This window comes from Agelaius phoeniceus, chromosome 25 (genome assembly GCF_051311805.1).
Source record: "Agelaius phoeniceus isolate bAgePho1 chromosome 25, bAgePho1.hap1, whole genome shotgun sequence".
NCBI classification, from domain to species: Eukaryota; Metazoa; Chordata; class Aves; order Passeriformes; family Icteridae; genus Agelaius; species Agelaius phoeniceus.
In genome coordinates this window covers 3,179,960-3,201,019 of record NC_135289.1, presented here as the reverse complement: position 1 = coordinate 3,201,019, position 21,060 = coordinate 3,179,960, and the positions used below count along the sequence as shown (strand labels likewise).

At 48.9% G+C, this 21,060-nt stretch overlaps 1 protein-coding gene across 2 annotated transcripts; it reads left to right on the top strand.

The window, feature by feature from the left end:
- Nucleotides 1-390: 390 nt before the first annotated feature.
- On the top strand, nucleotides 391-20,934 carry RBBP5 (RB binding protein 5, histone lysine methyltransferase complex subunit). 2 transcript variants are annotated; one of them, XM_054648655.2, is made up of 14 exons: nucleotides 391-642; nucleotides 1,288-1,313; nucleotides 2,248-2,420; nucleotides 3,339-3,479; nucleotides 5,095-5,257; nucleotides 6,203-6,312; nucleotides 6,454-6,573; nucleotides 7,296-7,449; nucleotides 7,577-7,648; nucleotides 8,732-8,849; nucleotides 9,577-9,646; nucleotides 10,693-10,922; nucleotides 12,719-12,913; nucleotides 18,736-20,934. In XM_054648655.2, exons 1-14 carry the CDS (start codon nucleotides 624-626, stop codon nucleotides 18,759-18,761), a joined length of 1,617 nt encoding a protein of 538 aa, XP_054504630.1. In that variant the 5' UTR covers nucleotides 391-623; the 3' UTR covers nucleotides 18,762-20,934. The 2 variants fall into 2 exon arrangements, with proteins under 2 accessions (XP_054504630.1, XP_054504629.1); XM_054648654.2 differs by having other exon boundaries at nucleotides 392-642; nucleotides 18,733-20,934.
- The last annotated feature ends 126 nt before the right edge of the window (nucleotides 20,935-21,060 follow it).

Below are 21,060 nucleotides of genomic sequence, written 5' to 3'. Positions count from 1 at the left end.
CTCTGGTTTTTATATTTGATATTATTTTATTTTTTCTATTTTTATTATTTAATTTTTATTTTTCTTTATTTTTCTTTTTTGTAATTTTTATTATTTTTAATTTTTATTTTATTTCCTTTCCTTTTATTTTTTCTTTCCTTTTATTTTATTTTTTCTTTCCTTTTTTCCAAAAGCAGCCTGTCCTTTCAAGTAGAAATCCAGGCAATACCGGCAAAGGCCCAGCTTCCCCCTGCTATTTCAGTTAATTATTAGAATAAAAATTATTTTAATGAATTTAATTATTGGTGCTACTTTATTACCGCTCCCCCTTCCCGGAACCTTCCTGCGCGGCCGCGGGGCCCCCCCGGCCTCTTCCGCGCGCCGCGCCGGGGCTGCCCGCAGCGCTGCCTGATCGCCGCCGCCAATTCCCGGCGCCACCGCCGCACTGGGAGCGAGCGGCGCCGCTCCCCGAGCCCGCCGGGAGGGGCGGGCGGAGCCGGCCCGGGAGGCGCCGGGAGCCGCGGCGGGAGCGGGGGAAAGGAGCGGCGGTTGGTCAGGCGAACGGCGAGGCGCGGCGCCGGGCAGGCCCCCGCGGGGTCCTTCGGCGACGGAGCGGAGGGAGCGGGAGCGGCGGCGGCGGCGCGATGAACCTGGAGCTGCTCGGTGCGGGAACCGGAGCGGGAACGGGGAGAGGGAGCGGGAACGGGGAGCGGGGCATGGGAGATGGAATGGGAACGGGGAGCGGAAGAGGGAACGGGAATGGGAGTGGGAACCGGAGCGGGAGGGGCAACGGGGAATGGGAAGGGGAGAGGGAACGGGAACGGGAATGGGAAGGGAGAAAGGGGAGCGGGAGAGGGAACCGGAGCGGGAATGGGAATGGGAGGGGGGACGGGAACGGGAATGGGAATGGGAGGGGGGACGGGAACAGGAATAGGAATGGGAAGGGGAAGGGAAATGGGAGCGGGAACGGGGAATGGGAACCGGAGTGGGAATGGGAACCGGAGTGGGAATGGGAGCGGGAAAGAGAACGGGAACCGGAGCGGGGCGTTGCGGGAATGGCAGCGGGGAGCGGCGGGGGTGGGACGGCGGCATCACGAAGCTGGAGCTGCTCGGTGCGAACGGGAGCGGGGGAGGCGCGGCTGGGAATGGGAATGGGAATGAGGAGGGAGCGGGGCTGGGCTGGAGCCGGGAGCGGCGGCACCGGGAATATGGGGGGTGGCGGTGCCGGTACCGGAGCGGGGCGGCGGAGCCGGGCAGGCTCGGCGGGGCCGCCTCTCGCTCAGCCGCCGCTTTCCCGTTCCTCCGCAGAGTCCTTCGGCCAGAACTACCCCGAGGTAACGGCGCTGCCCTCGAGCATCCCCCGGTGGGGGCGGCCTGAGCCGGGTCTAAGTGGGACTGAGCGGGGCTGGCTGAGTCTGAGCGGGGCTGAGCGGGTCTGGCTGGTTCTGGTTGGGTCGGACTGGGTCTGAGCGGTTCTGGCCAGGACTGAGCGGGTCCAGCTGGGTCTGAGTGGGCTGGACTGGGTCTGGCTCAGACAGGCTGGGTCTGAGCGGGGCTGAGTGGGTCTGGCTGAGTCTGAGCTTGTCTGGCTGGTTCTGAGTGGCTCTGGCTGGGTCTCACTGGGTGTCACCGTGTCTGATGGGTCCTGGCTGGGCACTGTCCCCACACTGCCTGCGCTGTCCCCCATGCTGTCCTTGCACTGTCCCCACATTCTCCACACTGTCCCCAAACTGTCCCACACTGTCCCTGTGCTGTTCCCTCACTGTCCTTGCACTGGCCCACGCTGTCCCTGCACCGTCCCCACACTGCCTGTGCTGTCTCCACGCTGTCCCCATGCCGTCCCCCACACTGTCCTCACTGTCCCCGCGCTGTCCCCACACTGCTTGCGCTGTCCCCATGCTGTCCTTGCGCTGTCCCCACGCTTTCCCCGCACTGTCCTCACACTGTCCCCATGCTGTCCCCGTGCTGTCCCCACACCATCCCCACACTGTCCCCACACTGTCCACGTTGTCCCTGCACTGTCCTATGCTGTCCCCACACTGTCACCGCACTGTCCTTGCACTATTCTTGCACTGTCCCCATGCTGTCCCCATGCTCTCCTCACCCTGTCCTCGCACTGTCCCCGCACTGCCTGCGCTGTCCCTACACAGTCCCTGCGCTGTCCCCATGCTGTCCCACACTCTCCCATGCTGTCCCTGCTCTGTCCCCATGCTGTCCCCGCTCTGCCCCCACGCTGTCCCCCACCCTGTCCCCGTGCTGTCCCCGCAGGAGGCCGATGGCACACTGGACTGTATCAGCATGGCTCTGACGTGCACCTTCAACCGCTGGGGCACGCTGCTGGCCGTGGGCTGCAACGACGGCCGCATCGTCATCTGGGACTTCCTGACCCGCGGCATCGCCAAGATCATCAGCGCCCACATCCACCCCGTCTGCTCCCTCTGGTGAGCAGAGATGGGGATCCTAGAATCCCAGCAATCCCAGAATCCCAACAATCCCACATCCCAGCAATCCCACATCCCAACAATCTCACATCTCAGCAATCCCACATCCACCCTGTCTGCTCCCTCTGGTGAGCAGAGATGGGGATCCCACCAATCCCAGAATCCCAGTAATCCCAGAATCCCAACAATCCCACATCCACCCCGTCTGCTCCCTGTGGTGAGCAAAGCCCGGGAACTGCAGGAATCCCCATGGAATCCCTTGGGAACTGCAGGAATCCCCAGGGAATCCATCTGGAATCCCTCTAAAGTCCCCATGGAGTACTCCTGGAACCCCTTGGGAATCCACAGGGGGTCCCCATGGAGTCCCCAGATCCTTTTCCCCCTGGCTGCATTTGACCCCTTTAAGGAACGATTTTAATGAGGATCCCTGGGCTCTTTTTCCCCCCTGCCCTTTAAGGAGTAACTTTATTTGGAATTCCCTGGGCTCCTTTTCCCCTGGCTGTGTTCGATTCCTGTAAGGAATAACTGAGCTCTTTTTCTCCCTCACCTTTAAGGAATAACTGTATTGGGAATTCCCTGAGCTCATTTCCCTCCTGGCTCTGTTGGACCCCTTTAAGGAATAACTTTTCCCTGGTCTCCTTTTCCCCTCTGCCCTTTAAGGAATAACTTTATTGGCCATTCCCTTAGCTCCTTTTCTCCCTGGTTCTGTTGGACCCCTTTAAGGAAATAACATTTCTGTGCATTCCCTGGGCTCCTTTTCCCCCCTGCCCTTTAAGGAAATAAGATTTCTGTGCATTCCCTGGGCTCCTTTCCCCCCCTGCCCTTTAAGGAATAACATTTCTGTGCATTCCCTGGGCCCCTTTCCCCCCCTGCCCTTTAAGGAATAACATTTCTGTGCATTTCCTCCTCATGGCACAGCTGGAGCCGCGATGGCCACAAGCTGGTCAGCGCCTCCACCGACAACATCGTGTCCCAGTGGGATGTGCTGTCCGGGGACTGTGACCAGAGGTTCCGCTTCCCCTCGCCCATCCTCAAGGTCCAGTACCACCCCCGGGACCAGTAAGTGCCCTGGGAAGGAACTGGGATGCTCCCAGTGGGGTGGAACCCCTGATTTTGGGGTTTTCTTACGGTTTCCAAGTGGAATTGTTGGGTCTGAGGGGGTCAGGTTTTTGGGAGGGTCGGGATGGGAGGGAGCTCTTGGAAGTCAGTGGGGGAATGTGACCTTGGGTTTAAAATTCCTGCACAAACTTGGAGAAGGAAAGGAAATTAAAGTAGACCTGAATTCACATAATTTTGCTAAATACTAAAGATAAGACAGCAAAAGTAGGACTATCCTGAATTCCTCGAACCAGCTCAATACTTTTTTTGCTGGAAATCCTTTTCCAAGATATCCCAAATTCCTTGATCTAGCTCGATGCTGTTTTTGCTCTAACCATGGAAACCCTTCCCAAGGTCTCCTGAATTCCTTGATCCAGCTCATTGCTTTTTTTACTGGAAATCCTTCTCCATGATATCCTGAATTCCTTGATCCAGCTCGATGCTCTTTTTGCTCTAAACATGGAAATCCTTTTCCAGGATCTCCTGAATTCCTCGATCCACCTCAATGTTCCTTAGCTCTAACCATGCAAACCCCTCCCAAAATTGGAATTCCTTGATCCAGCTCAATGTTTTTTAGCTCTAAGCATGGAAACCCTTCCCAAGATCTGAATTCCTCAATCCACCTCCATGCTTTTTTTTGCTCTAACCATGGAAACCCTACCCAAGATCTCCTGAATTCCTTGATCCAGCTCGATGCTCTTTTTGCTCTAAACATGGAAATCCTTTTCCAGGATCTCCTGAATTCCTCGATCCACCTCAATGTTCTTTAGTTCTAACCATGGAAACCCTTCCCAAAATCTGAATTCCTCGATCCAGCTCAGTGCTTTTTTTGCTGGAAATCCTTTTCCAAGATATCTGAAATTCCTTGATCTAGCTCGATGCTTTTTTTGCTCTAACCATGGAAACCCTTCCCAAAGTCTCCTGAATTCCTCGATCCACCTCAATGTTCTTTAGCTCTAACCATGGAAGTCCTACCCAAGATCTCCTGAATTCCTTGATCCAGTTCAATGTTCTCTAGCTCTAACCATGCAAACCCCTCCCAAAATTGGAATTCCTCAATCCAGCTCGATGTTTTTTTGCTCTAACCATGCAAACCCCTCCCAAAATCTGAATTCCTCAATCCAGCTCAATGTTTTTTAGCTCTAACCATGGAAACCCTTCCCAAAATCTGAATTCCTCAATCCACCTTGATGTTCTTTAGCTCTAACCATGGAAACCCTTCCCAAGATCTGAATTCCTCAATCCACCTCAATGTTCTTTAGCTCCAAGCATGGAAACCCTACCCAAGATCTCCACAATTCCTTGATCCAGCTCGATGCTCTTTTTGCTCTAAACATGGAAATCCTTTTTCAGGATCTCCTGAATTCCTCGATCCACCTCAATGTTCTTTAGCTCTAACCATGCAAACCCCTCCCAAATTTGGAATTCCTCAATCCACCTCAATGTTCTTTAGCTCTAACCATGCAAACCCTTCCCAAAATCTGAATTCCTTGATCCAGCTCGATGTTCTTTAGCTCTAGGCATGGAACCCCTTCCCAAAGGAGGCTGGAGTTCCCACCTCTCCCTGGTGTTTTAGGAACAGGGTGCTGGTGTGTCCCATGAAGTCGGCCCCGGTGATGCTGACCCTGTCTGACTCCAAGCACGTGGTGCTGCCCGTGGACGACGACTCCGACCTCAACGTGGTGGCCTCGTTCGACCGGCGCGGGGAATACATCTACACTGGCAATGCCAAGGGCAAGGTCAGCCCCTGCCCGGCCTGCTGGGCACTCCTGGCTGCCCCCAGGGCAGGGCCAGCCTGGGCAGCAGCGGGAATTCCCCGTGGGAAAGGGGGGTCAGGCTTTGGAAGTGCCCGGGGGGGTTTGGGGTCTGCATCTCTGGAGGTGGCACCAAGTGCTGCGGGTGGGGATTGGGCACCTCGAGGGGTGAGGGGCACAGGGAGGGGTTTGGGGAACAGTGAGGGGCACAGGGAAGGGTTTGGGGAGCAGTGAGGGGCACAGGGAGGGGTTTGGGGAGCAGGTGAGGGTTGCAGGGATGGGTTTGTGGAGCAGAGACAGTCACAGGTTTGGGAACAGGTGAGGGGCACAGGGATGGATTTGGAGAACGGGAATAGATTTGAGGAAAAGGTGAGGGGTGCAGGGATGGATTTGGGGAGCAGGAATGGGTTTGGGGAACAGGTGAAGGGCACAGGTTTGGGTTTGGGAACAAGGATGGATTTGGAGAACATGTGAGGGGCACAGGGATGAGTTTGGGGAACAGGAATAGATTTGGGGGAAAGGTGAGGGATACAGGGATGAATTTGGGGAGCAGTGAGGAGCACAGGGAGGGATTTGGGGAACAGGAATGGATTTGGGGCACAGGGAGGGATTTGGGGAGCAGAAAAAGGTTTCAGGTGCACAAGGATGGCTTTAAGGAACAGGGACAGGCACAAGGATGGCTTTGGCTGTAGACAGGTGTAGAGGTGGCTGCAGGGTTTGGGGAACAGGTGAGGCATTGCTTGAGGATCCTGGAGGGGTTTTCCAACCTCAGGGATTTTGGGATCTTTGTCTGACTTTGGTTTTTGACACATTTTTGGGATGTTTCCCTGGCGTTTCCATCTCAGCAGCTCCTGCAGTGTCCCCGGGTGGGCTCCCAGGGTTCTGTTTCAGGTGAAGCCACTGATTGTTCTCTGTCTGCTCAATCTTCAGATCTTGGTCTTAAAAACAGACACTCAGGATCTTGTTGCTTCCTTCAGAGTGACCACAGGGACCAGCAACACCACGGCCATTAAATCCATCGAGTTCGCCCGCAAAGGGAGGTGAGCGCCCACAGGGGGATCCCAAAACTGCAGAGAGCTCCTCAAACCCCCCCAGTTATTCCACAGGACAGGATTTGTAATTGACTGATTGATCGATTGATTGATTGGTTTTTCATTGATTTGTCCCCTGGTTTGGTGCAGCTGTTTTCTGATCAACACGGCCGACCGGATCATCCGCGTGTACGACGGGCGGGAGATCCTGACCTGCGGCCGCGACGGCGAGCCCGAGCCCATGCAGAAACTGCAGGACCTGGTCAACAGGTGGGGACAGCCCTGGGGACAGGGCAGGGCATGGGGACAGCCCTGGGGACAGCCTGGGGACAGGGCAGGGCATGAGGACAGCCTGGGGACAGCCTGGGGACAGGGCAGGGCATGGGGACAGCCCTGGGGCGTGGCCATGGTGAGCCCGAGCCCATGCAGAAACTGCAGGACCTGGTCAACAGGTGGGGACAGGGCAGGGCATGGGGACAGGGCTGGGGACAGCCTGGGGACAGGGCAGGGCATGGGGACAGCCTGGGGACAGGGCAGGGCATGGGGACAGGGCTGGGGCATGGCCACAGTGAGCCTGAGCCCATGCAGAAACTGCAGGACCTGGTCAACAGGTGGGGACAGCCTGGGGACAGTCCTGGGGACAGGGCAGGGCATGGGGACAGCCTGGGGACAGGGCAGGACATGGGGACAGCCTGGGGACAGGGCAGGGCCTGGGGACAGATGAGGGCAGAGGCTGGGGACAGGTCTTGGGGACAGGGCAGGGGCATGGGGATAAGGGAGGGGCCTGGGGACAGGTGAGGACAGAGGCTGGGGACAGGTGGGAGGGGTTTGGGAAAGAATCAGAAAAATAGAAAAGCTAAAACCTAAAATACAAAGCTTAAATATGAATAATAATTAAAAAAAAGAAAATTAAATATAAAAGCAGCCCAGAATCTGAAAACCATAAAAGACAAAGCCTGAGGCATTCTCATGCCTCTTTTCCCTGGCTGCAGGACCCCCTGGAAGAAGTGCTGCTTCTCGGGGGACGGCGAGTACATCGTGGCGGGCTCGGCGCGGCAGCACGCGCTCTACATCTGGGAGAAGAGCATCGGCAACCTGGTGAAGATCCTGCACGGCACCCGCGGCGAGCTGCTCCTGGACGTGGCAGTGAGCGACCCCCCAGCCCCTGGAGATCCCTGGGCTTTGGCATTCCAGCTGCCACAATTCCTCACGTTTGCTAATGAAGGTTTGTTTTTGGTTTTGTCTCCTCGTTCTCGCTGCCCGTCGATTGCAGTGGCACCCGGTGCGGCCGATCATCGCCTCCATCTCCAGCGGGGTGGTTTCCATCTGGGCTCAGAACCAAGTGGTGAGTGAGGGTTTGGGGTCATTCCCTTAGGAACAGGGCATGGAACGGGCTTGTCCAGGGAAATTTTGGCTGTTCCATCCCTGGGATTGTCCCAGGCCAGGTTGGAGCAACCTGAGATAGGGAGAAGTGTGGGCCTGGTGATCCCTTCCAAGCCAAACCAGTCTAGGATTCCCTGAGTTGGTTTGGATGGGATTTTGGGAATAAATCCATCCCTGGGAGGGGCTGGGATGGAATTCCCAGAGGAGCTGTGGCTGCTCCATCCCTGGGATTGTCCCAGGCCAGGTTGGAGCAACCTGAGGCAGGGAAAACTGTGGAGCTTCCAATCCAAACCAGTCCAGGATTCCCTGTGCTGTTTTGGGTGGGATTTTGGGAATAAATCCATCCCTGGGAGGGGCTGGGATGGGATTCCCCATGGAGCTGTGGCTGCTCCATACCTCAGAGTGTCCCAGGCCAGGTTGGACAGTGAATAAAATGGATAAAATGGATAAAAAGGCTAAAATGGTACCCTTGGACAGTGGGAAGTTTCCCTGCCCATGGGATGGGATTTAAGCTCCCTTTCCACCCAAACCCCCTGGAATTCTATAATTCCATGATCCCCCCCAGGACTTAGTTTTTTGAAATCCTTGAAAGATTCCCATCCCAAGACATTTTTGGGCTTTCCTGCCTCATTTTAATTTGGGATTTTGAGCTCAAAACCTCAGCTCAGCTTTGGATTCATTGTTAAACTCCATCCCAGGGACATTTTCTGTGGAATTGTTCCCTCCTTTAATTCCAGGGGTGATGCAGGTGGATGTGGATTCCTTGATATTTTTAATGCTTTTATGGGTTTTCCCTGATTTTTACTGCTTTTATGGGATTTTCCTCAATTTTTTAATGATTTTATGAGATTTCAACGAGATTGCAGATCCACAAAATAATTCAGGTTGGAAAAACCCCCCGAGATCCCAAATTCCAGCCATTCCCAGCTCTCTCCCTTCCCACATCCATATTTTAAATCCCTCCAGGATATTTAATTCCTCAAAATTCCATGAACCCAGTGCTGTTTGTTTATATTAAAACTGCTTTTTTATTATTTTTTCCCAGGAAAACTGGAGTGCTTTTGCCCCTGATTTCAAGGAGTTGGATGAAAATGTGGAATACGAGGAGAGGGAATCAGAATTTGACATTGAGGACGAGGATAAGAGCGAGCCAGAGCAGACAGGTGCTGCCCAAAAAATTCCCCAAAAATTCCCCAAAAAGTTCTCAAAAAATTCCCAAAAATTCCCCAAAAAGTTCTCCAAAAAATCCCAGGGAATTCCCATCCTCCTTGGGATCCTCCTTGGCCACGTGGTGGTGCCCAAAATCCAGGAGAAAAAAAATGCAAAATCCTGGAATATGAAAAATAATGGGAATAAGAATTATTCCTCATTAATGCTTCCTATAAAAGCACTTCCCATAATTTAATTAATTTGATTTAACAATATTTTAATATTAATTATTTTTGAGTTTTCTCTGCTTTAAAAGGAAATATTTTAGGTTTGTTTTGTGCTTTAATAGGAATTATTTTAGGCTATTGTGCTTTAAAAGAAAATATTTTAGATTTCTTTTTTGTGCTTTAATAAGAAATATTTTAGATTTGTTTCTTCCTTTAATAGGAAATATTTTAGGGGTTTTTGTGCTTTAATATGAGTTACTTTAGGTTTGGTTTGTGTTTTATTAAGAAATAGTTCAGATTTGTTTTTTGCTTTAATAGGAAATATCTAAATTTGTTTTGAGCTTTAATATGAATTATTTTAGGCTCATTTTGTGCCACAGTAGGAAATATTTCAGTGGGGTTTTTTAGGGTTTTTTCCTGCTGTGACAGGAGATTCTCCAGGTTATTTTTTTGCTGTACCAGGAGCAGTCCAGGTGTTTTTCCTGCCTTTAATTCCCGTTTTCCCTGGTCCCAGGTGCAGATGCTGCAGAGGATGAGGAGGTGGATGTGACTAGCGTGGATCCCATCGCTGCCTTCTGCAGCAGGTGCCAGCCCTGGAGTAACACCCTGACCCAGAAACTCGTTAATGGACACTAATTAACCTTCATAGAACATTAATTCCACCACAACATTCCCTTTAAACATTCCCTTTACAAATTCCCATTCCAAACCCCACCACCATTGCAAACCCCTTTACAAAACCCAAAATTCCCGTTTAAAATCCCAAAATTCCTGTTTAAACCTCACCCTCTACATCCCCAACCCCACCTTCCCCACATCAAAATTTCCATTCGAAACCCCAAAATTCTCATTCTAATCCCAAACCCCAAAGCCCAGAATTCCCATCCCAAACCCCATTCCAAATCCCAAAATTCCCATCCCAAACCCCACCCCAAACCCCAGAATTCCCATCCCAAACCCCACTCCAAATCCCAAAATTCCCATTCCAAATCCCAGAATTCCCATCCCAAACCCCACCATCCCCATTCCAAACCCACCATTCCCGTCCCAAACCTCAAAACTCCCATCCCAAACCCAGTTCCAAATCCCACAATTCCCATCCCAAACCCCAAAACTCCTATCCCAAACTCCAAAACTCCCATTCCAAACCCCTTTACAAACCCCAGAATTCCTGTTCCAAACCCCAAAACTCCCATTCCAAACCCAGTTCCAAACCCCACAATTCCCATCCCAAACCCCACCCCAAACCCCACCAGTCCCATCCCAAACCCCACCATTCCCATCCCAAACCCCACCATTCCCATCCCAAACCCCACCATTCCCATCCCAAACCCCACCATTCCCATCCCAAACCCCACCATTCCCACCCCAAACCCCACCATTCCCACCCCAAACCCCACCATTCCCATCCCAAACTCCCATCCCAAACCCCACTGTTCCCATCCCAAACCCCAAAACTCCCATCCCAAACCGCACCATTCCCATCCCAAACCCCACCATTCCCATCCCAAACCCCACCATTCCCACCCCAAACCCCACCATTCCCATCCCAAACCCCACCATCCCCACCCCAAACCCCACCATCCCTGTCCCACACCCATCCCAACCGCTGTGTCCCCTCTCCCCGCAGCGATGAGGAGCTGGAGGACGCGCGGGCGCTGCTGTACCTGCCCATCGCCCCCGAGGTGGAGGACCCCGAGGAGAACCCGTACGGGCCCCCGCCCGAGGCCGTGCCCGGGGCCCTGCCCGACGACGCCCTGGGCCCCGACAAGAAACGGCCCGGCTCCTCGGACGGGCCCCAGAACCCCAAGAAAAAACCCAAAACCACCAACATCGAGCTCCAGGGAGTCCCCAATGATGGTGGGTGGGAGGGCCCGGAGGGGTTTGGGGTTTTGGGGGGGTTGGGGTCTGATCCTGAGGGGTTTGGGGTGTGGGGAGGGGTCTGATCCTGAGGGGTTTGGGGTGCTGGGATAGGTCTGATCCTGAGGGGTTTGGGGTGTTGGGAGAGGTCTGATCCTGAGGGGTTTGGGGTGTTGGGGTCTGATCCTGAGGGGTTTGGGGTGTTGGGAGAGGTCTGATCCTGAGGGGTTTGGGGTGTTGGAGTCTGATCCTGAGGGATTTGGGGTGCTGGGAGGGGTCTGATCCTGAGGGATTTGGGGTGTTGGGGTCTGATCCTGAGGGGTTTGGGGTGTTGGGAAGGATCTGATGCTGAGGGGTTTGGGGTGTTGGGGTCTGATCCTGAGGGGTTTGGGGTGTTGGGGTCTGATCCTGAGGGGTTTGGGGTGTTGGGAGGGGTCTGATCCTGAGGGGTTTGGGGTGTTGGGGTCTGATCCTGAGGGGTTTGGGGTGTTGGGGTCTGATCCTGAGGGATTTGGGGTGTGGGGAGGGATCTGATCCTGAGGGGTTTGGGGTGCTGGGAAAGGGTCTGATCCTGAGGGGTTTGGGGTGTTGGGAAAGGTCTGATCCTGAGGGGTTTGGGGTGTTGGGAAAGGTCTGATCCTGAGGGGTTTGGGGGTGTTGGGGTCTGATCCCAGGGGATTTGGGGGGTTGATCCCAAGGGGTTTGGGGTGTTGGGAAGGGTCTGATCCTGAGGGGTTTGGGTTGTTGGGGTCTGATCCCAGGGGATTTGGCAGTCTGATCCTGAGGGGTTTGGGGTGTTGGGAAGGGTCTGATCCTGAGGGGTTTGGGGGTGTTGGGGTCTGATCCTGAGGGGTTTGGGGTGTTGAGGGGTTGATCCCAGGGCGTTTGGGGTGTTGGGATCTGATTCTGAGGGGTTTGGGGTGCTGGGACGGGTCTGATCCTGAGGGATTTGGGGTGTGGGGAGGGATCTGATCCTGAGGGGTTTGGAGTGTTGAGATCTGATCCCAGGGGATTTGGGGGGTTGATCCCAAGGGGTTTGGGGTTTTGGGAAGGGTCTGATCCTGAGGGGTTTGTGGTTTTGGGAGGGATCTGATCCCAAGGGGTTTTGGGGTTGTTGGGAGGAATCTGATCCCAAGGGTTTTATGGCATTGGGAAGCATCCAATCCCAAGGGGTTTGGGGTTTTGGGCGGGGTCTGATCCTGAGGGGTTTGGGGTGTTGAGGGGTTGATCCCAGGGCGTTTGGGGTGTTGGGATCTCATTCTGAGGGGTTTGGGGTTTTGGGCGGGGTCTGATCCTGAGGGGTTTGGGGTGTTGGGTTCTGATCCCAAGGGATTTGGGGGGTTGATCCCGGGGGGTTTTAGGGTGTTGGGAGGGATCTGATCCAGGATTTCAGGGTTTTGGGGCTTTGGGTGGGATCTGATCCCAAAGGTTTTATGGCATTGAGAGGGATGCAATCCCAAGGGGTTTGGAGTGTTGGGAGGAATCTGATCAGGATTTCAGGGTTTTAGGATATTGAGAGGGATCTGATCCCAAGGGTTTGGGGGTGTTGGGAAGTAACAGATCCCAAGGGTTTTAGGGCATTGAGAGGGATCTGATCCCAAGGGTTTTGGGGTGCTGGGAGGGATCCAATCCAGAGTGTTTAGGGGCATTGGGAGGATCTGATCAGGATTTCAGGATTTTGGGCCTTTGGGAACGATCTGATCCATGATTTCAGGGTTTTGGGGCCTTGGGAGGGATCTGATCCCAACATTTCATGGTTTCAACTCACCCCAAATCCCCATTATCCCCCCTCACAGAGGTGCACCCGCTGCTGGGCGTGAAGGGCGACGGTAAATCCAAGAAGAAGCAGGCGGGCAGGCCCAAAGGATCAAAAGGTAAAGACAAAGATTCTCCATTTAAACCGAAACTCTACAAAGGGGACAGAGGTTCTTTACCTCTGGAAGGAGCGGCCAAGGGTAAAGTGCAGGCGGAGCTGGGCCAGCCCCTGACAGGTAAGGACAGTGTCACCTCCCTGGTGGCCTTGCTTTGTCACCCCCTGATCCTCAGAGCTCTCTGTGGCATCCCCTGAATCCTCCCTCCCCGCTCAGCTGCTGGCAAGGGGAGGCAGAATTGGATTTTTGGGGAGGAAATTGGAATAAAATCGAGTTCTGCGCATGGGAAAATGGTGGGGAGGGGGTGATTTCTGTGTGCTGAACGTGGAGGGGTTTGTGGTGTTGAGGTGGCCCTAAATTCAAATTATTTGAATTGGTTTAATTGCTTTAATTGCTTTAATTCCTTCCCTCACCTCCTGCAGAAATCGGGAAATATTTTGGTTGATTTTGGGGGAAAATGAAGGATTCTGCACTTTTGTTGGGTGCTGAGATGTTCCTAACTTAAAATTCATTTAATTACTTCAATTCCTTCCCTCAGCTCCTGCAGAAATCGGGAAATATTTTGGTTGATTTTGGGGGAAAATGAAGGATTCTGCACTTTGTGGGTGCTGAGATGTTCCTAAATTCAAATTCATTTAATTCCTTCAATCCCTTTCTTCTGCTCCTGCAAAAATCAGGAAATATTTTGGGGAAAAAAACAAAGGATTCTGCACTTTTGTTGGTGCTGAGATGTTCCTAACTTAAAATTCATTTAATTACTTCAATTTCTTCCCTCAGCTCCTGTAGAAATCAGGAAATATTTTGGTTGATTCTGGGGGAAAATGACGGATTCTGCACTTTTGTGGGTGCTAAGATGTTCCTAAATTCAAACTCATTTAATTCCTTCAATTCCTTTCTTCTGCTCCTGCAAAAATCAGGAAATATTTTGGGGAAAAAACAAAGGATTCTGCAGTTCTGTGGTGCTGAGATGTTCCTAAATTAAAGTTTTTTGCATTGCTTTAATTCCTTCCATCTGCTCCTACAGAAATCAGGAAATATTTTGGGGGAAAATGAAGGATTCTGCACTTTTGTGGGTGCTGAGATGTTCCTAACTTAAAATTCATTTAATTACTTCAATTTCTTCCCTCAGCTCCTGTAGAAATCGGGAAATATTTTGGTTGATTTTGGGGGAAAATTAAAGATTCCACAGTTTTGTGGTGCTGAGCTGGTCCTAAATTCAAATTATTTTAATTGCTTTAATTCCTTCCCTCAGCTCCTGCAGAAATCAGGAAATATTTTGGGGAAAAAATGAAAGATTCTGCAGTTTTGTGGGTGCTGAGATGTTCAGAAATTCAAATTCTTTTAAGTCCTTTAATTCCTTTTAATTCCTTCCCTCAGCTCCTGCAGAAATTATAAAATATCCAGGTTTGGGGTTGATTTTTGATGGATAGTTGGAATATTGAAGGATTCTGCAATTTTGTGGATGCTCAGAGCTGTTCCTACATTAAAATGACTTTAATTGCTTTAATTCCTTCCGTCAGCTCTTGCAGAAATTATAAAATACCTGGATTTTAGTTGATTTTATGGGAAAAAGGAGCATCAAAAATGATTTGTTGAGAAAAAAAACTGGGATAAAATCCAGGAGCTGCATTTCCTATTCCCAGCTGTGCTGCAGCCCTTGAATTCCAGTTTAATTCCAGTTTCATTCCAGTTTCATTCCAGTTTCATTCCAATTTAAACTCCAGTTGGCTGCACAGCAGGAGAAATTTGGGATTTTTGCAGGAGAATTTTGCAGGAGAAATCTGGAATTTTCCTCCTTTCACAACTGCTGCAAATAGGCAAAAATTCAGATTTTCCCCCTTTTATTTTTGCAATATTTTGATGCTACCAGAACAGGAAACCTCTGTTGAGACCCCGAGTCTCAAACATTTCCCATTCTCCAATTTCCTCCTTTTTTTTGGGAAATTTCCTCCTTTTTTTTTGGGAAAAGCTCCTCCATGCCCAGCACAGAGAGCACAATTTTGGCTGCAATGATGATTTTTTAAAAGATTTTAATCCAGAACTCAACCTTGGGACACAACCCAGAAATGGATTTGATGGATCAAATTCTGCATTTCCTTGATTTCCAGCAGCTGCCCCCATGGATTTTAGGAATTCAGGAATTATTTTAATTCCTTTAATTCCTTTAATTTCCAGGAGTGATTTATTCCCTTTGTTCCCTCCCCTTCCTGCTCAGCTCCTTGGTGTTGCTTGTCCTGATCTTTGTCATTTCCAGGAATGGGAATTTTTGATGGGAAAACCTTGGGAATGTTCTCTGGGAATGTTTCCACCTGGAAAAAATCCAGGATTGGAGCATCCAGGAGCATCCTGGGGTTGGGTTTGGGTGGGATTTGTCTCTTGAGGGGGGGAATTTTGGGGGATTTTCCAAGGTTTTTGGATATTTTCAAGGATGGCGCCTGGATCCTCACAGGGCTGGCTTGGAGATGATTAATTTTATGTTAATTATTGCTTTCATCGCTTCTAATTAATATAATTAACAACAGAAATGAGAAAGGATCATGGCCTGGGAGGTGAAAATTGGGATTTCCAAGGAGAATTCCAATCCTTGGCTTCCAAACAGTGCAGGATCCTTGGATTTTCCATCTTGGAGGGGCTGCTCACAAAAAAAAAAAACCAGCTTTAATTTTTAATTACCATTTAATTTTTGATTAACACTTAATTTTTAATTACCATTTAATTTTTAATCAACATTTCCTTACTGGGGGGTGCTGACTGTAACTTTGTACTCAGCTGCTGTCCCTGATTCCTGCTTTTCTTTGGACTCACTGGGAAATCCCATTCCCAATCCCTCTGGAATGTTCCAGATCCAGCAGCAGAGCAGCCAAACTCCTCTCCTGCTTTTCCTGCTTTTCCCCCCTCTCCTTTTCCAGCCTTGTTTGGAAGGATTTTGGTGCAGATTTGCTGTTGCTGCAGGAAACTCTGGGATTTATTTCCCTGCAGGAAACTCTGGGATTTATTTCCCTGCTTTTAGGTTGGGATGAGATTCCTGAACCAACCTGGGAATTTGTTTTCCTCAAAAATGGGTTCAGCCCCAAATCCCAGCTGGATTTTCCCATCAGCTGAGAGCTGATTTTTCCCAGAGCTCCCCAAAATCTGCTTTTAGGCTTTGCTGCCTGTGGTAGCTTGGGATGAAGGGGAATAGGGAAAAATTCCTGCCTGGAATGGTGAGGAGTTCCCAGAGGAATCCTTGGAAATGTCCAAGGATTGAGGTTGGAGCATCCTGGGATGGAATGGGATGGGATTTAAGGTCCTTCCCCACCCAAACCATGACATTTCCATGAAAATCCACATTTTCCTGGAATTCCTGAGCTGGAGCCACACTGGGAGAGGAAAGAATCCATCCCTTGGCTCTTCCCAAACCCACAGAATTCCATGGATTCCCCTCTTCCCTTTGTTCTCAGCGTTTTGGGGCCACCAGAGGTTCCAGCACATTCCAAACTCCCCTGGAATTCCCATGGAATTCGGGTCCATTTCCCATCCTGGCTGCAGGGAGTGGGAATTCCCTGAATTCTGCTGCTTCCTGCAGGACCCAACCTGGCACTGGAGCAGCTGCTCAGGGAGAGTTTTCCTGGGAAATCTTTGGGATTTCCATGTGGGAGCTGCGTGGCTGGCACTGGGATTCATTCTCGTCATTCCTTAATTCTCTCCATTAATTCTCTTCATTAATTTTCTGCTGGCAGAAAAAAGTTAAAATCAGATTTTTTTTTTTTTTGGTGTTAAATTCAGCTTTCAGCCTAAAAACAAGACCAATTTCATCGTTTTACAGTTTAGAATAAAATCCTCTGCCCTGGTTTCACCCACACCTAGGTGGGGCTTTTATTTCCTTGGTTTTCCTTAGAAATTTTGGGAATTATGAATTATTTGACACCAGCTAAGTTTGGCAATAAAGAATTTCTGAGCCTTGCTGCACTCCCAGGATCTCAAATAAATCCCAGAGCTGTCACCAAGCAGCCTCTTGGTGCTGAAATTTTGGGGTTTTAGCTACAAAATCCCACCCTCTCCCATTTTCCCCCCTGCATTTTCCATATTTTTCCCTGCATTTCCCATTTTCCCCCTGCATTTCCCATATTTTCCCCTGCATTTCGCATTTTCCCCCTTCATTTCCCATTTTCACTGCATTTCCCATTTTCCCCTACATTTCCCATTTTTTTTTACATTTCCCATTTTCCCCCTGCATTTCCCATTTTTTCCCTGCATTTCCCATTTTCCCTTCATTTCCCATTTTTCCCTACATTTCCCATTTTTTTTCTACATTTCCCATTTTTTCTCTCCATTTTCTCCCTACATTTCCCATTTTCCCCTATATTTCCCATTTTTTCCCTGCATTTCCCATTTTCCCTTCATTTCCCATTTTTCCCTACATTTCCCTTTTTTTTTTCTACATTTCCCATTTTTTTTCTCCATTTTCCCCTACATTTCCCATTTTCCCCTATATTTCCCATTTTTTCCTTGCATTTCCCATTTTCCCCTTCATTTCCCATTTTTTTCCCTGTATTTCCCATTTTCCCTTCATTTCCCATTTTTCCCTACATTTCCCATTTTTTCTCTCCATTTCCCCCTGCATTTCCCATTTTTCCCTGCATTTCCCATTTTCCCTTCATTTCCCATTTTTTCTCTCCATTTCCCATTGCCCCCTACATTTCCCATTTTTTCCCTCCATTTCCCCCTACATTTCCCATTTTTTCCCTGCATTTCCCATTTTCCCCATCATTTCCCATTTTTAAAATTTCCCTTTTTTTTCTACATTTCCCATTTTCCCCATCATTTCCCATTTTTTTAAAATTTCCCATTTTTTCTCTCCATTTCCCATTTCCCCCTACATTTCCCATTTTTTCTCTCTATTTCCCCCTACATTTCCCATTTTTTCTCTCTATTTCCCCCTACATTTCCCATTTTTTCTCTCCATTTTCTCCCTGCATTTCCCATTTTCCCCATCATTTCCCATTTTTTTAAATTTCCCATTTTTCCTACATTTCCCATTTTTCCTCTCCATTTCCCCCTGCATTTCCCATTTTTTCCCTGCATTTCCCATTTTCCCCATCATTTCCCATTTTTTCCCTTCATTTCCCATTTTTTAAAATTTCCCATTTTTTCCTACATTTCCCATTTTTTCTCTCCATTTTCTCCCTACATTTCCCATTTTCCCCTATATTTCCCATTTTTTCCCTGCATTTCCCATTTTCCCTTCATTTCCCATTTTTTTCCTACATTTCCCATTTTTTTTCTACATTTCCCATTTTTTCTCTCCATTTCCCATTTCCCCCTGCATTTCCCATTTTTTCCCTGCATTTCCCATTTTCCCCATCATTTCCCATTTTTAAAATTTCCCTTTTTTTTTCTACATTTCCCATTGTCCCCATCATTTCCCATTTTTTCCCTGTATTTCCCATTTTTCCCTACATTTCCCATTTTTTTCCTACATTTCCCATTTTTTCTCTCCATTTCCCATTTCCCATTTTTCCTCTCCATTTCCCCCTGCATTTCCCATTTTTTTCTCTGCATTTCCCATTTTCCCCATCATTTCCCATTTTTAAAATTTCCCTTTTTTTTTTCTACATTTCCCATTGTCCCCATCATTTCCCATTTTTTTTAAATTTCCCATTTTTTTCCTACATTTCCCATTTTTTTCCTACATTTCCCATTTTCCCTCTCCATTTCCTATTTCCTGTTTTTCCTCTCCATTTCCCCCTACATTTCCCATTTTTTTCCCTGCATTTCCCATTTTCCCCATCATTTCCCATTTTTTTAAATTTCCCATTTTTCCTCTCCATTTCCCATTTTTCCTCTCCATTTCCCCCTGCATTTCCCATTTTCCCCTGCTCCACCTGGGGCTCCCTGGGTTTTCCTGGGAGCCCCTCCCTGGGGCTGCCCTCTCACTTTTCCATCTCTGCTCTCTTCAGCAGGTGGTGCAATCTCAGAGTTGCTATGAAGACTCTCCCTTCCCTCCCTGTCTCCTTTCCTCCCTTGGCTCCCCAGTGGTGGAAAATGCTGGAATTCCCAGGCAGGACTGGCACAGACTGAATTCCAAGGATTTCAGGGAGTGGTTTGGGGCAGGAGTGACTCTGCAAGAGGGAGCAGCTCCATCCTCCCGCTGCCTCTCCACGGATCAGGCTGGCACTGAGCTCCAGCCGGGAATTTTTGGGGACAAATCCCTGCCCCAAATCCCTGCCACTCCAGAGCCTCTCCACCTTTTATCTCCCAAAAATCTCTCAGCATTCCTGGATGGAAGAACAGCCCAAAGTGTGAGTTTGGATTCCTCACTGTCTCCTGCTTCCTTTTCCAGCTGGGAATTCCCAACTCTCTGAGCCTGGCTGTTCCCAGGGCAGAGCTGCTGATCCCAGCCCGGATCTTCAGGAATTTCCAGTTCCTGAGGCCCCTCTGGAATCTGCCTTGGTTTTGTGTTTGTTTTTCCCGCTCTGCCAGTGGCAGAAGGAGCAGCTTTAGATAAAAAAGTCATTTTCCAATGTTTTTTTTTTCCAGCCTGTGATTCCCAAAGCTCTGCTGGAATTCCCTCCTGTCCTTTCCAATGGTTTTGTTCCTTCTCTTCCCTGGGAAATTCTCCTCCAGGAATATCCAGGCTCCTCCTTGATGAATGAAAACCAATTTTTTTTTGTCAGAACTGAAGCAGAACTTTTCCAAAGGGTTTCTGTTTTTCCCATTTCTGGGTTAAAAACAGGATCTGGCAGCTCATTCCCAACTTTTATTCCTTCAGGAATTCCTGTAGGAATGGGAATGACATTTCCCTGTCCAGCACTCACAGCCTGGCACCTCATCCCACAGCAACATCCCGATCAAAGGAAATTTCATTCCTAAATCCCCTTTTCTCCCCCAGACTTTGGAGTTTCATTGCTCTCAGTGTTCCCCCAGGTGGAATTATTGGGATTATCAGGAGCTGTTTAGATTTCCTGGGTGTCCTGCAGGCACTAAAAAGCAGGAAGGGAGTTGGAAAATGATGAATTTGCAGCCAGCACCGTGCAGGTGTGAAAATGAGGAGAGAGAAAACATTTGGAAATCAGAGGTTTTGAAATTTTTAAAAACTTGACTTTTTCATTCCCAGCTTTGGGGACGCTTGGGTTCATTTGGGGAAATTCATGACCACGAGTGTAAAATTCCTTTTCTTTTTTTTTTTTTGGTTCTTTTTTTCTTGTGGGGTGACTCTGCTGTGCCAAACCCACCCTGGCTGCTGGGCCTGACCCCCCAAATTAAAAATGCCCAGGCCAAGGTTCTGCAGGTTGGGTTAAAGCATTGAATCCCCCCAAACTCAGCTTCCCCTCTGTACAGTGTAAATGCCTTTGTTCATTCCCACCTTTCTTTTATTTCCTGCTTTATTCCCATCTTTATTTCCTGGTCTGCTCCCATCTTTATTTTATTTCCATGCTTATTTTATTTCTTGCTTTAGTCCCATCCTTATTTTATTTCCCAGTTTGTTTCCATCCTAATTTTCTGTCCTGATTATTCCCATGCTTATTTTATTTCCTGCTTTATTCCCATCCTTACTTTATTTCCCAGTTTATTCCCATCCTTATTTTATTTCCCAGTTTGTTTCCATCCTTATTTTCTGTCCTGGTTATTCTCATCTTTATTTTATTTCCTGATTTATTCCCATCCTTATTTTATTTCCTGCTTTGTTTTCATTTCATTTCCTGGTTATTCCCATCCTTATTTTATTTTATTTCCCACCTTATTCCCATCTCTGTTTTATTTCTCACTTTGTTCCCATCTTTATTGTGTTTCCTGCTTTCTTCCCATCCTTATTTTATTTCCTGTTTTATTCCCATCCTTATTTTAATTTCTTTCCTGGTTATTCCCATTCTTACTTTATTTTATTTCCTGATTATTCCCATCCTTATTTTATTGTATTTCCTGCTTTATTCCCATCCTTATTTTCTTTCCTGCTTTATTCCCATCCTTATTTTCTTTCCTAGTTTATTCCCATCCTTATTTTATTTCCTGGTTATTCCCATCCTTATTTTATTTTATTTTATTTCCTGATTTATTCCCACCCTTATTTTATTCCCTGGTTTTGTACAATACTGGAGCAGCTCCTGCAGTGGTGGTGGTTCTGTGTTTGTAAATAAAGAGGTACCTTCCATTTCCTAAAATCCACGGGTAAATCTTGGCTTTTCCATGGAAAAGTTGGGGGTTTCTGTTGTGCTGGAATTTGGGGATCTTTCAAACACGCCGTGTTTGGGGTTTTTAGGGTATTTTTGGTTGGTTTTAGTGAAGGG

Excerpts from the sequence above, each read along its gene's own strand:
- RBBP5 (XM_054648654.2), top strand. Across the intron at positions 3,480-5,094 it reads CAGTACCACCCCCGGGACCA|GAACAGGGTGCTGGTGTGTC; the intron begins GTAAGTGCCCTG and ends CTGGTGTTTTAG. Across the intron at positions 7,649-8,731 it reads TCTGGGCTCAGAACCAAGTG|GAAAACTGGAGTGCTTTTGC; the intron begins GTGAGTGAGGGT and ends ATTTTTTCCCAG.